General features: G+C 31.2%; 1 protein-coding gene across 1 annotated transcript in view; it reads right to left on the bottom strand.

Moving 5' to 3' along the window:
• Positions 1–13316: 13316 nt before the first annotated feature.
• Positions 13317–15727, bottom strand: part of LOC148307387 (uncharacterized) — a 2602-nt gene continuing 191 nt past the window's right edge. The window contains exon 2 of the mRNA XM_088263483.1: positions 13317–14582. Coding sequence (XP_088119609.1) covers positions 14009–14582 — 574 coding nt within the window. The 3' untranslated portion in view covers positions 13317–14008. The remainder of the gene's footprint in view (positions 14583–15727) is intronic.

The raw sequence follows: 15727 nt of genomic DNA, 5'->3' as shown, positions 1-15727 counted from the left end.
AGATCTGTTGCACAGAAAAAAGTTCAATAAGTGGCTTGATATTTATTTTTCATACATTGTGTTAAATTTTTTAACTTTAAAAACGTTCTCCTGAAAAATCAAGTTTTTTGATTTATGACGTTCTTGAAAGGAGTGAGCGATATGTACGTATGTACAAACGACCTTTCACTAAGTTTGCGATTTCATGCATTATTGGCAATAAAATAACAATGTCATAGTTTTTCACATTTATTTTATGCATTATTGATAGTAAAATAACCCTTTCATAGTTTTTCCACATTTATTTTATTTTGAGCAGTGACCGGGTTTCGTCGTTACCGACTTCCTCAGAGACTAGTAAGTAGTTTTGTACTAGCACTTTTTATTAAATTTTAGTTTTGTATTGACATTTCCAGCTGCATTTTATATGATAAAATTACAAATTTATAGTTTTTTCTACATATATTTTATTTGAACACGAGTTTGACGAGTCTTAGATGTTGGTAACGGCGAAACCCGGTCACTGCACTTGGTCACTTTCTCCTGTATGACTACGATATATTGTAATAAGTAAGAAAGAAGTAAACGAGTAAAAAATCAATGAAATGCCTCGAAGTAGTGACGTCATACAAGTAGTACTACTTTGTCTTTATGTGTCATCTGATCTACCCCCATCGCTCGGGGAAAATGATACGATGGCAGTTAATTAGATGGAATTTGTAAGGATTTTCTTCCGCTTCTACCAGCACATGCATACTTGTTATCTATCTATGACGTAGGTAGAGTATTTGTGTCAAAAACAAGCCCACGATCAATAAATTGAGGGTAAAATGTCAACGAGAGTGAATTTAGCACAACATTATTCTACATAATTGCTTATCCTCTCGTAGTTACATAATTAAATCCAGCATAAACTAACTAGTCCGCCTTCGTAGTGTAATAATGGTCAGCACGCTTGGCTACCGTTCTGGAGGTACCGGGTTCGATTCCCAGGGGAAAGGGGTCAATTGAATATAAGTGATTTCTTCACTCTAATATTTATTCAATATTACTCTGGACTGGAACCTGAAGCGGGGGGCTGATCACCTTTCCTTCATGTGTAACACCAAGATAAAATTTAAGTTGATCCTTTTCAAGATGCAGTGCCCTATGCACCTTTGGGGTAAGGATTTTTTGGGATATTTTCAGGGCAATATTAAGCTAGTAAGATATCAAATAGTCAATGATTACATTTTTATAAAAAATGCACTTAGTCACTTTCTTCTGTATGACTACGATATAATAATGAATAGTTTTATATATTTCGTATTATTGTCGCGTAACAAAGGCAGATGTGACTTTTGTCTATTTCAAATAAAACATTTTAAATTCAATTGTACGAGTAAAGATTTTGTATTATGATAATGCATTATTGATATTCTTTGTGTTGTTCAAAATATTCAGAATTTACGGAAAATTATAGCAGACTGTAACAATTGTGAAAAAATATACAACAGAAATACGATTTTATATGAGGGAAAACTCGAAAACTAAGAAATTAGTGATGCATGTCATTCTCGTGTGAACTGCGGGACGCAGACCTGACTTGGGCGAGCAAGCAGCCGAAGAATTTAGAAACAATGTATGGTATCCATAGGAAATACGGTTTATGTATGTTAAATAAAATAAAACTATCATAATGATACAAAAAGTATATAAATTGTTCACAAAAAGTGTCAAATTGAAAAAAAAGTTTTTTTAAATAATAATTGATTTTAATACTTATTTATTTATTTTTTAAATATGGTTTTTAACAATGTTTTTACAATTTTAATTAATTTTCTAAATATTTCTAACAATCTTAAATTTAAGAACGCAGTTCTCTATAAAAAAGAGACTGAGCTCTTGTGCTTGAAGAGGGACTTACACTAGTTTTACAATTTACAATTTATTTTTATTGAAATTATATTTTTTTTCTTTCTGGGATTATAATTTATAAAATTCATTTAATTTATTTTTAGCATTTTAAAGTCTTCATTTTTGTTTATGTTTGTAAGAAGGTTGTTGAAGTACTTAGTTCCAAAATATTTGAAGTTCTGTTGGAATTGTTTGGTATTACATTTTGGTATTGATATTCAGCAATTTTCACTTTTATTTATTAGCTTAGCACCTGACGAGTGAAATTGTGACTACATATTTTGTATTGTATAGCAGTTTCATTCATATACAATAATGGTTACCTACATATATGTATATGTATACATCTAAATGGCTACGTACGAATATATTAACGGATTCGAGAGTAAATAAAGTATGCCGCGCTTTGGTAAGTAATTGGTGGAAGATGATTTTACTTTCTAATTGGATACTTCCTTTCTCTCATAGTTCCGCGGACCGCGATGTATTCAACATCATTGTGCTGTAAACTGCACATTGGCGCAATTCTCAAACTCGTCCGTTATTCCAAACAATTAAAAATACGAGTAGGTAATCTGACCCTCCCCCTACATCCTATCCTCACTAGCCAAAAATCAGTTGTTTCTCTTGCGAATTCGTCTGCCTTTAAAATCCAGGTAGGTACCTATATTCACCTTTTTTAGGAAAGAATAATTATTTTCATCACAGCTGACTAGAGAATGATCAAAAACAGGGATGCGGCATTTTTTTCTCTTAAAATTCAAATGGATACAAACACTAAGAAAATAAATATTTTGAAACGATAAAAGCAAACAAAATAAATTCTTTGAGGTGACTGTTATTTAATATTCCAGCAAATCGATACCTATGTAATATTTTCATATAAAAATAAATAGTGGTAAATAACACTATTTATTTAAATTTATTGTGAAACAATTTCCTATGGATTTCATATAATTATTAAACACTGTAAAAATGATGCGGAATGCATCGAAACACGTGTAACAATATATTTAAAGAAATAGTGGTATTTACCAAGTAAAGCTTAAAATTGAAAATGGATAGATATTATCACAAAGTGACTCCCGAATCAATTAATGATACCTATATTTACTCTAAGATGGACACCAAAATTTTTGATTTGGAGACCTTGGGTGAATAAAAGAGGCGTCGGAAGACTACAAAAAGATGTCCAATGACATAGCCGCTGTGGGGGGGTAGGAACTGGCTCCAAACAGCAATCTACCGAAGAAAATGAAAGGATACGGAATACGCCTATATCCAGCAGTGGAGAATGGAAAGCTAGAGAAGAATAATATTTACACTGAAAAATGGTTTCAATAACCTATTTTGGTTGCATCTTGTAGGACATTATCGCTTTAACGTCTTCTAGGTCTCTCTTATGACTGATACGTAAAGTCTGAAACTTGATACGTACATCTGACACAACAATCTGTGGGCATCTTTATGAAGGCATTTTTGGATGTGTCTGGCACACTGTAATCGACAAGTTTTAAGAGTGGCTACGATATCCGATTCACTATATAAGGCCTGGAGCTAGTAGCTACAACCTGATTCTCCGCCGTTCATTCTCGAATATTGATTCAAAGATTTTATAAAGTACCTACCAAATTGCACAAGAGGTCTGGTAATTGTTTTCAGGGGCCATTCAGAATTATACATCAATTTTAACGAATATGGTTCTGAATAGGTCCAATCATAAATTATAGTTAAACAGTCAACACCATGTGTACATCTCGTTTTACAACACTTTTATCCCGTTAATGAAGCTATAGATGAAGCGATTGATTTATTACAATAATATGTAATCTCAATTTTTCTAATTTCCAAGCGGATAGACACGTTTCATATGAACATTTTTATTTTTTAACAAGTTAGAAAACGAATATATTTATGAAATGTAATTAATGGTTTATACGATGATAGTCTGGCTGTCTATCAGTAATATAAGTGTGTAGAGCACTTTCAACTTTATTTCATTAACTGTTGATATAAAAGAACTCAAAATCCTATGATTAAAACACTGTTACGTAGGATGTCTAAGAATTTGTTCTGCCCCTGGTATTGCTAAAAATTTAAAATTAAATATTTTGCACGGACATATTTTCTTATACCTACTTTCATTAAAAACTCATTACTTAGTTATTATTGAGAACACAGACGTATCTCTTGTACATATACGGAATGTTTAAAACTTACGACGTGCTTCATTGTATGTATTTGTTTAGCTTAGAGCATGTGGTAAATTACAGCCATTAATAACTACATTTAAAAACAAAACTATCGAAGAATGGCAAAAAAGATGGGATGCGGTTTTGACTGGGCGTTGCAGATAATTTTTTATCCCAAATTTATTCGTTAAAAGTATCAAATCGAATCCAGTCAAGCCATGTTTGCAGATTCCCAAATTTTAAAGAAAAAATGTTGTATTTGACCGGAAAAAAATATTAGACGAAAATATACTCGCCTATACTTTAAGAATGAATTCAATAAAAATAACTTAGTACAGAAACACGGAAACAAAAGCTGTATTTTTTTTGAAAGAATGGGTTTTTAGTTTTCGTTTGAATGAAAATGGACGTGTTTATGTTTATATATTACAAAAACAGTCTAGTTTTCTATTTTTGGTAGGTTAATAGTGATTTATTTAAGTGGCAAAGGTATTCGTACTGATCCGATTTCAAACTAAACCGTAATAAAATTCAATAACTTACTTGTGTGTATAATTAATTAAAACAAGTTTTTATTCTCCGCTTCTCTCGATAACTGCACAACTGACTTTCACTGGTTGCTATTCCTTGTCATTCTTCCCTATTTCCCAATCCTACTCATACTACTTTAGTCCGCTTCTTCTCTTCAGTCTTCTCTGCTGTCATCCCAATGATCGCATCGTCCATGACATCCACCAAACCTTTTCCTTGGTCCAACTCTGGATATGGTATATATGGAACGCATCTGATAATAATAAAATAAAATAAATAATCGGTAACAGGAACTGTTATTAATATTTGTATTATATTTAGGTTCCAACCTTATTAATTTAACATGATCATCCACAATCAGTATGTAAAAAAATGCTATAAATCCTTGTACATAATATTTTATTTATTGTTTCGGCATTAACTTTGTGGTAAGACATGTTACAATAATTAAAGAAAATATTTAATAATATTAATATTAATAATATTAATATTAATCTGTAATATTTATTCAATATTACCCTGTACTGGTCTGAAGTATTTTCTTTAATTCTTGTACATAATAGTAAAGAAGAATTTTCTAAGGCTATTAATAAATATTAAGAAAGCAGAAACTGGTAGATGAATATTTATTTTGAAACCATTTTCTCCAAAAACAAAACTAAACTGTTTTTTAAGCAAAGATATAGTAATATACGTATTTACTGTTATATTGTTTGAAGAATATTTGAAAATATGACTAATATCAGAGCAAGATCAAAATATCTACCATATTTATCATTATATTATTGAATTAAATGAGGAAACAAAATACAGACGTACATTTAACAACGAATTCAGTCGTAAAAGTATGTTACAATGGTAATTAATAGATATTATCATATATGTACCACATTTCAGAGTCTTTGAACCACGTTAAGTTTTTATTTTTACCAAAAAAGATTACAAGAGGTAGAAAGTAAAAATATCTCGAATTTGTAGAGCATTAATTTACATAATTGACAAAATGTGGGTACCTGAAGTGCTACAAGTCCAATCAGGATGATTATTTTTACACAAACTGCACTTAATCATCCTGTTACACGTAAAAAAACTTATTATCTGTATTAAAAAACTATTTTCAATCAAGGGTCACTTATGTTACATATAACATATATTATAAGTTTAGCTGATTCAATTTCAAGCGTCATTATTATTGTTACAAAACAATGAAGGAAAAAAATTTATTCGTTAAGGAAACAAAAATAATACTAAATGGTTATATACAGGTTGGCACAAAATTAATCACTCTAAATCAGAATAGGTCGTACGTAAATAATATTTGACATTTGTGAACTAGACGGCTGCAGTATACAAACGAATTTAGGTGGCGCAAATTAATCATCCTATGTTGTTTTTTAATATATTTTTTATATAGTGCCTCCGTAGTGTAATGGTCAGCACGCTCGGCTACCATTCTGGAGGTCCCGGGTTCGATTCCCAGGGGGGTCAAATAAATATAAGTGATTTTTTCACTGTAATATTTATTCAATATTACCCTGTACTGGTACCTGAAGCGGAGGGCTGATCACCTTTCCTTCATGTGTAAACGATCAAGATAACACTGCGTTTATATGAAGCAGTGCCCTATGCACCATTGGGGTGCGGATAAGGGTTTTATTATTTTATATTTTTTACTTAATTAAAAATAAATATATAATGATGGAAATGTTTATTTGAACTTTTATAATTGAATATTTTTTTCTGTTAAGTTGAATACGATGATATCCGTAAACTGGCTGCCGCCAGCGTTGATACACATTTGTGCCCGTTTCATCAATCAGTTTGTATACTGCAGATGTCTGGGTTTCAAATTTCAAATATGATAGAAGTACGACGCCATTTGCAAAAATTATAATACTTTCCGGTAGGGTGATTAATTTTGCGCCACCCTGTGCAAGTACGTATGAGGAAAAATAAAATCAAAGTTTAACAAGTAATATGTATGTACCGCCTATTTTGATAGTGATGTAATAAACAGGCTATTATAAATTAATTCACTTTATTACCAATTTGGTGATTTATTTTACTTGGCGTACCTACGTAACATCAAACTAGTATTTTACGAATAAAAAAATGCTTGTGCGAATAATGCCTCCTGCCCTAGCCTCTATATTTTTTGCACTACCGCATTCTTATATTTTTCAACATCTCCTTGAGATTTCAATAGGCACTGCGTCACAATTGTTATGTTTTTAAAAGATGTAAATAACAAAACTTGATAAATGAATAATAACACTACGACTATTAAACAACTAACCCCGTAATTACGACGAAACAGTGTCAAATTTTATTTAGTTTAAACGTTAATTATAAATAATAAATATTGTTATAAAACATAAGTTTTGTTATGGAATCCACGAAAAAAAACGTGTTAAAAAATGTATGTAGTACGAAATTTAAAAACATCAGTTCAAAATAATTTTTATATTTTTTGAATGGTAGGTTTCGTTAAAAAAAAGATTAAATAATGTCATAATATGAAGGAAAAGCTCCAACACAGTTATTATTGACAATTTATTTCTTATTTCATATGTTACAAACATAATTTCACTGCGGAGAGATAGAAATATTCCACTTGTTTAGACAGACCTGGTTAATAACTGAAATAATTTTTTTTTAAACGCACATTGGAATCGAATTGAGTTATTGACACATAATCCCTTTCTCCCTATTTTTTATGAGTGTATTTGTCTAAAGTGAGGCACTTATCTATATACCTATGTATTAGGTATATTATGATGTTATCTGAAATTCTACAAAATACTTAGTTTGATTATACTGTCACAATGTGATAAAAATAATTACAATTTAATGATAATACGATGATAAATTTGATGTTTAATATGAACCGAAATGACATTTAAAATGGGCTGTCACGCCTCATACTAAAACTTTAGTATTTAATTTTTGATCAAAGGAGTCGCAATGTTTGTATTTTTCTTTAACTACAACAAAAATTTAAGATAAATTATCCAAAATAATTATTGATAATTCAGATTTTTTATAAAATTTAATTGTATGGTACATTTAAGTACAAATCTAATTAATATTTTTCAAATATTGTAATTTCAACAAACATAAAATTGTCAAATAAAAAAGTGTTAAAATGTAATGAATCGGTATCTAAATATTTTTGACAAATTATATTAATATGGATAAACAAAAAAAAATCTTCCTTAAGTGGCCAGTAAATATGGCACCTAATTTATGCAATGAACTAGAAATATGCAAGAACGTTTGATTGTAAATATTCTATCACCGACCAGATATTGTAATAGGTACCTTTTGAAATTCATGTTAAGAAATGTATGCTAATCATGACCCAAAGAGGTTAAACAATAATTCAGTTTCCATTGTATGAAAGAAAATCATAATTTGAGCTTTGCACTCTCTCTCACAATGCAGGTGGTGGCCTTTGGTAGATTTCTGCGATTGTTTTCAAATTCCCACCTTACATGTTAAGGCATAAACTATGTAAAGGTATAAAAATTATACCCTTGCGGTTATGTAAGTATCTTTGAAATATAAAAATGATTATAATAATATATCCTGACAATGCAGGTTGACAACTTGTTTCAAGGTGCTGTATTATTAAAGTTATTTAATAAGAAAAAGAAGAATAGAAAAAGATAGATATCCATAAAGATATTTTCAGGTTCTGGATCGAGTGACTGGTTTATATATCAAGAAGATTATCAGAGATAAACAAGTGATCAATTGGATTGCAAAAAAATCAGTGTGAAAAATTTCTCTTCAGTATAAAGTAAAATTATTAACATATTAATACCACGTAAACCATGTAGATGGATGCGAAAATACAGTTGGAAACGTTGGTAGGACATGCCATAGACACTAGGTATATTAATGGTATAAAAACCTTATGAGCAACTACACTGTACTGCATGTACCTGCCAGATGGTCATACAAGATACCTCTTTTCCTCTTCACTGTACTTGTCCCTTGCTGTTACAAGCCACCTTTAAAGTCTTTTATCTCTTCCTCTCCTGTTCCTTCTCCAGCCATTACATCTCTGAGAAGGTTGAATAGTCTATCCATCTTTTTTAAAGCTGGTCACATAGATCACTTCAATGCTCTCAACCTAACGTAACCTAATCCATTTACCCATCGTTCCGCATCTTGCCTAGTTAAAGTAAACTAACCGAATTGTATTATTTATATTAATGTTTAATAACATACTTTATCACTTCACTTAATAGATCTATATATATATATATATATATATATATATATATATATATATATATATATATATATATATATATATATATATATATATATATATATATATATACACATAGATGTTACAAATTTTAACCACTGTGGGAGACTAAAAAAATACATTTAAATTCTGTAGTTTTTGGACCGGCCAATACTTTGATCTTTGGAATATGACATAAAATGAATTTGAATTTTTTTTTTTTAAATAAAATATTACCTCATACTCTACCATAACCAGAACCACTCTGTCAAGAATTCCTAAATGAGAAAAATTTTATCCTCTAGAAGGAAAAATATTTGAAAATTTGCATGCAAAATAATATCAAAACATACATATATGCAATAATCAGGTGTAAAGATGAGTCAAAGAATGAAGGAGACAAAGTATAACTTAAGAAAATTACAAATAAAAAATTACATTAAAAAGAATATCTAATGATACTTGTTTTTTGAGAAAATTTCTAGTGTGACATTTAAGCTCACTAAAACAGAAGAATATCAACAAAAAATATGAGGAATTGACATTAATAGGCTAGTATGAAACAATTTTGAATAACCTTCAAGATTGTTGTGGAGTATATGAGCCATTTTTTTAAATAGTCTTCATTTTTTTAAGACCTACAACAAAACTTAAGACTATGCACTTTAGACACTGTTAATTGCAGAAAGTAACATATTTCTGTGTCAATAAAATGCTCATGAAATCTAACATAGTGTCATTGAGTAATTATATAATAGAGATGACACTGGATACAAAAATCATTGTTTTTTTTACTATAATCATTTGTGGGCATTGCAGGAAATAAGAAAAGCGGTGCCGAATACCGTTTAATAAGTTTTACCGAGTCTGTGATTGAGACAGACAATATAATTGAAGACATTTATAAGTACCGGGTGTTACATTCAAGTAAAATAAAACATTGCATACATAGTATGAACATTATCTATCAAGTTCAGAAACCAAAAAATACAATATTTGGTAAACCTGTTGAAATCAAATATTTTGATTTCTGAAGTGCGAGTGCACTTGCTTATCTATATTTTTAATCCGAGTGGATTAAAAATATAGATAAGCAAGAATATAATGGTACTGTAAGGTAAGTACAGAAATGTTATGATGTATTTCCTTAATTACTGAAACCAAACATTAAACGTTTTATGGAAAAACATGGTTTCATGTCATATTCCATCATAATTTAAAAAAATAACTACTTAAATTTAAGTATGTTAAGGGTTGAGGCCTGCATAGACTCTTACCACTGTATAAGTCACATAAGGTAGTATTAGTATGGAAACACAACCCCATGTGCCATTACCGCTACTCTCCTTATTAAAGCAGTAATGTCCTACACCCTGAACTCCTTCACATCTGTATCCCAAAAAATATGTTCCATTCCCTAATCCAAGTACTGATCACCTTATCATTATATAAATAATGATCAAGTAAATTTACTAACGAAACTACAATGAACGAGGTTTCATTTTAATTATATAAATGTGTATAAAGTAATTTTAGTCATAGCACATCCATAAATGAAACCTCAACTTTTTACAAAAATCAGTTAATATTTTTCATTGTAATCAATTATTTTGTTATTGTTTTTATTGACAGGTGATGTGGCACAGTTGGGAAGATGCTTGACTGCAAAACTGGCATATCAGGTTCAATTACTGCTAATTTAAAATGATTTTTTTTTACTGTCTAGGTCTAGGTCTATTTTTCATATCTACCTTACCTATCCTTACTATCCTACCTGCAAACAAGCCTCTAATATAAAGGCTTTGCAGGTGTTTCCTTTAACACAATATTAATACTTATATACTTAACTAAATCTTGTGATTCTAACATAGGATAGTTCTTTAGTCTTTATCATGAAATGTGGAGTTCATTTTGATATAAAAATTCAGTGATATATGTACAATTGAGTGAGACAAGATCTATTTATTGACTTGGCGTTTAATTTGTAGAACTCTATTTTAATTTATGTATTAATTTTAAATCAAACACAGATTTTTTGAGTCTACTAAGTTGTATTTTATTAACAAAAAACAAATAAAAAATTATATTGTGACAATTGTTTCGCCTTGTTAGGGCATTATCAAACGAATGTCCTAACAAGGCGAAACAATTGTCACAATATAATTTTTTATGTGTTTTTTGTTAATAAAATACAACTTAGTAGACTCAAAAAATCTGTTTGATTTAAAATTAATACATACAGACAAGGTCTGATTCGAAATTTTTGCATGCTTCTACTTTATTACTTCACACTATTAAATTATCATGATTTGGTAATTTAATTTTTCGCATTCTTAAAATCTATATCTTCTAATATTTAATGGCAAATGTGAACTGCTCCACCAAAATATCAAAAAGTATATGCTCAGCGAATACATATCGCTCACTCCTTTAAAAACGCCATATATAAAAAATTATCAATTTTCAGTTGTGCATGTTTTCGGAATGCCCAGAAAATGTACTACATCCCAGCAAAAGCAGCATATTTTAAACTTAATATTTACCCGCTAAAGGGCAGAAAGTGTTGTTTTTGCATTTTGAAGAAAAAGTTTAATTATTTTTTAAATATACTAAATATTTTTGAAATGGAGAAAAAACCATCAGATTTTACCTAAAAAGATCTGTTGCACAGTAAAAAGTTTAAGAAGTGGCTTGATATTTTTTTAATACATTTTATTATATTCTTAAGCTATAAAAACGATCTGAAAAATCAAGTTTTTTTTTATGCATGACGTTGTTGAAAGGAGTGAGCGATATGTTCAATGGAAATGTTGCAGTTGAGGGATTTATTAATTATCTCTCAAGTGGGTATCTGGCATAACAGACTAACAAGATTCTACTGATGAGTTTTCAAAAGAAAGTTTAAACTATTTAGCGTGGATACTGTACTTCACAATCGATATAATAAATTTCATAGCATCTACATACTGGTATTGATGGTGGTTCTATTATTATCAAACTAAAGCAAACCAAAGCGCTTAATGTATGTAAAACTTTTTTAAAGATGTGTTGAATTCATTGTTCGCTCTAACCGACCATTTCATATGTCTATGTATAAACAAAACTGCATACGATGATGCAACAATGGATGTCAGATCGGAATTTGTAATATAAATAAATGTTTTGAACGAGAATGGATTAATTAATGTATTCAATATAAAAAAATGTGTATCAAATGAATCACCACATGTTTTTAGTCTTCCAAAGATTTCATATAATTTATTATATTATATTTTTTTTTATTATGTAGATCTCTTTATAAAAATCACCAAATTTATTTCTGTAGATTAACTGTTTTTATTTATTTATTTTCTAAATTGGAGCATTGACTCAATTTAGTTAACAAATACATGTAAAAAAACATTAACTTATTACACAAGTTAAGGTTACCTCAAAAAAATCAATATTTTCTGTAAGAATGGTCAATCTCGATTCATTCATTATAACAGTTAATTATCAATTGTCTATTGAAGGTGAACAATAATTTATTCTTAGAAAAAAATGTATTTATCTTCTTTAATACTTGGATATTTGTAAGTATTATGTTTGGGTCAACTCTGTTGGAGACTTCTATACATAATATGTAACATTCAGTACAGGTATGTGCACAAAATGTTACATAATTTAATAATACCATATTAAGTGATGGAAAATTTCAGTGTGTAAAAAAAATCAAATCTAAATTGCTTTAAAGTTATCAAGATTGTAGAAACTGATTAATAAAATAAGAAACATTGTGCTGTGAGCTCATGGAAAATTAGATAAGCCTAGTATAGCCTTTTTTCTTACTTGAATGTAATTTTTAAAAGATTTTTTTTAAAAAGACGCAAATTTGTCGTTGGGCTATTTCTATTGTAAATATTTTATTTCATGATTTAATGTTAGCCATTTTTAGTTGGCACATAAATAATATGCATTTTAGGGATATTATAATATGTATTGGAATATCTGTCATATTGGTCAAATACAAAGCCGCCCCAAACGCAATGCCATCATATAAATGATATGACATCCGACACACATCGAGTGAGGAATATAACGCAAATGTCAATTATCATTTTAGATTTCTAGCAAAATAAAATATTTGTTGTACTTTAGTCAGTACTGTAATATCACTGAGAGAAAAATATTTAAATTTCTCTATCATGTTATGAAACAACTGCAATGTATGAACATCAAGAGGTATTAAAAAAAGAATTTTGTTTGCCAAACATCTTCACGATCGATATAAAAGCAGTAAATTCACTTCACAAACTTTAACTTTGAAATTGCTCGACAAAAGATAAAAATAGAAAATTAGATGAAATGTGATTGAGAGTAATGTTCTAGTACTTAATGAATTATGTAGTGAAAATGTTTAAAAAATGATGAATAGTATGAATGATGAACAGAAAAGGAGTTATTGCGAATAAAAGAAGGTATTCTGAATAAAACCATTTTATTTTTCTAGTAAAATTATATCTTACAATGTATTTATAGAAAATTTAATCCACCATCTTTGAAAGACATTTAATAATAATTTTAAATAAATAAATAAACAAGTCTACTCGCACTTCAACCTATATATAAATCAGACAAAAGAATAAATGAGGAGTGAGTGTCAACATTGCATCTTGTCCTCTCATTCCTTAAAATGCATCACGGGTAAACCGATAGAATGTTTAGTAATAGGTATATACTCTCTACCACTTTGTACTGGATTTAAATAACAAATATTAAATCTATTAATTTTTGTATATTTACAAAACTCTCAGAACGTAACCCGACTTCTCGTAACTTGAAAACACAAAGCGGGGAGGATCGACACCGCGTCGAAGAACCCCAGTACGGAAATTATACAATGAGATTTTCTTTCATTTATAATCTAACACAAAACACAACGGATCAATCGTACAAAATTATAATAAAGTATTACAAAACTCTCGTATTATATACAAAACAATCACAAGCACGCAGTCCGATCATTTCCTTTCAACATTTGGCAATAGATTCACAACACGCGATAACTTAGAAAGCGGCGGCCAGCCGACGTTTTGGTATGTTACTGTACAGCGTAAAATTATAAGAAAATATCACAATGCAGGCGAGGGCGATCCTCGAAGTAGGGGGCGCATCACACGGGCGCGCCCACGTCGGCCTGGTAGCGCTGCGTGAGGCAGCCCGCCGCCTCCGTGAGCCCGGCCAGCGCGCGGCGCAGGCCCATCAGGTGGCGCTTGAAGTCGGCCGCGGTGCGCCGCACGCCCGCCGCCTCGCGGTCCTCCGCCTCCACGCCCGAGTCCTCCGAGCCCTCGGCGCCCGCCTCGCTCTCCGTGTCACTGGGCAGGGAGCCGCCCGAGGAGGTGGAGGCTGTGGACGCGGTGGACGGCCGGCGCGCGTGCCCCTTCACGGGCTCCTTCGGCTCCTTGCGCTCCTCGCCCAGGTCCCGCCCCCACAGCAGCTCCATCTTGGCCGCGTTAAGCACGTTGTACAGCGCAAACAGGTCCTCCGAAGCCATCGGGTCTCGTCGGCGCCCGGACGTCGGCTGCTTCTCTTCGCTATCCGAGAGCTTCAGGTCCATCAGCCGGCACGGAACCAGAACCGTCTCGTCCATCACGTTGACCGTCTTCACAAACTTCTCCATGGCATTCAGTATGCTCTCCTTGGAGAACTCTGTGTCGTCGTGGCGGGCGATCCTCCGCAGGCTGTTCCTGAGAACAAAATAACAAAAATATTATTAGATTGTTAAAAGGAACATCCTACATATCAGCATGCCGTAATGATAATAAAGTGTGACGGATCGTTACTAAGTTAAAACAAGTTTTATAATCTATAAAATTGCGGAAATTTGCAAAGTAGCTTAAAAAATTAATTTTTAATATGACTGACACAAATATTTTTTCTAAAATTGAAGCCACAATTAAAAAATATCTAAAGATAAAAAATATGGGCGTTAAAAATTACCTCCTTTTTTTGACAGCTGTCGCAATCGCTAATCTCAAACAAATTGAATGATTGAAACTACCAGACCCAGAAAATTAATTAACATAAAATTAATTAACTTTGGGCGTTAGTCTACGCAAAAAAATAATTTAGAAAATTGTACAACATATACACATGTTACGCTAATACGAAAATGTAATATTTCAAGGTTACAATTCTTCAAAATTTGCGGTATGATTGATTTTTAATGCATATCAAATTTTATCTTAACTTCTGTAATATAAACGTAAGATGCGAGGTGGTGTTGTGTATGTGTTTGACATTCGTGTAAGAAATGGATCATCTTTTTTTAGCGCCTAGACAAGGGCAATTAAAATTGTATGCATCGAGCCAATTTGTCATTCGTTAAAGATGATATTGCAAGAGGAAAACAATCATTATTACGTCTTCGAAGGGAATGTGGGTTCGGAACTAAGATTACAACACCGAGAATACATTTCAGGTTAAGAATGTTCCGCCGGTCCTACCTACTTATAGATGTATTGCAACAGCCATACCCACTTTGCTCAAAACGTTTAACCTTCGTAAACTCGTGCGACCGTCGTACAAAATATTTAATCAATCGGCTGTTAATAATCGCGACTTGATGACCATGTAAGAAGAGTAGGTTAAAATAAACAATTTATTTTTATGGCTTTCGAAAGAATAAATGGGAGGGAGCACTCCACACACCAACTTTGTAAACGTCATTGATATATTGGACAAATATGAATCACAGTTTTGGGGCGTCCTAATTTATGTATTATAAAGGACAAGTAAGGAACCTAACGATAAACATTAAATTTCTATCACAAAAAAGTTGCTACAAATATTTCATAATGAGGACACGGATTTGACATTTAATTTTTTGAAG

Source organism: Brachycentrus maculatus, unplaced genomic scaffold (genome assembly GCF_059751285.1).
Source record: "Brachycentrus maculatus isolate JH-2025_06_01 unplaced genomic scaffold, ASM5975128v1 h1tg000199l, whole genome shotgun sequence".
Taxonomy (NCBI): domain Eukaryota; kingdom Metazoa; phylum Arthropoda; class Insecta; order Trichoptera; family Brachycentridae; genus Brachycentrus; species Brachycentrus maculatus.
This window is presented reverse-complemented; position numbering and strand designations above follow the sequence as displayed.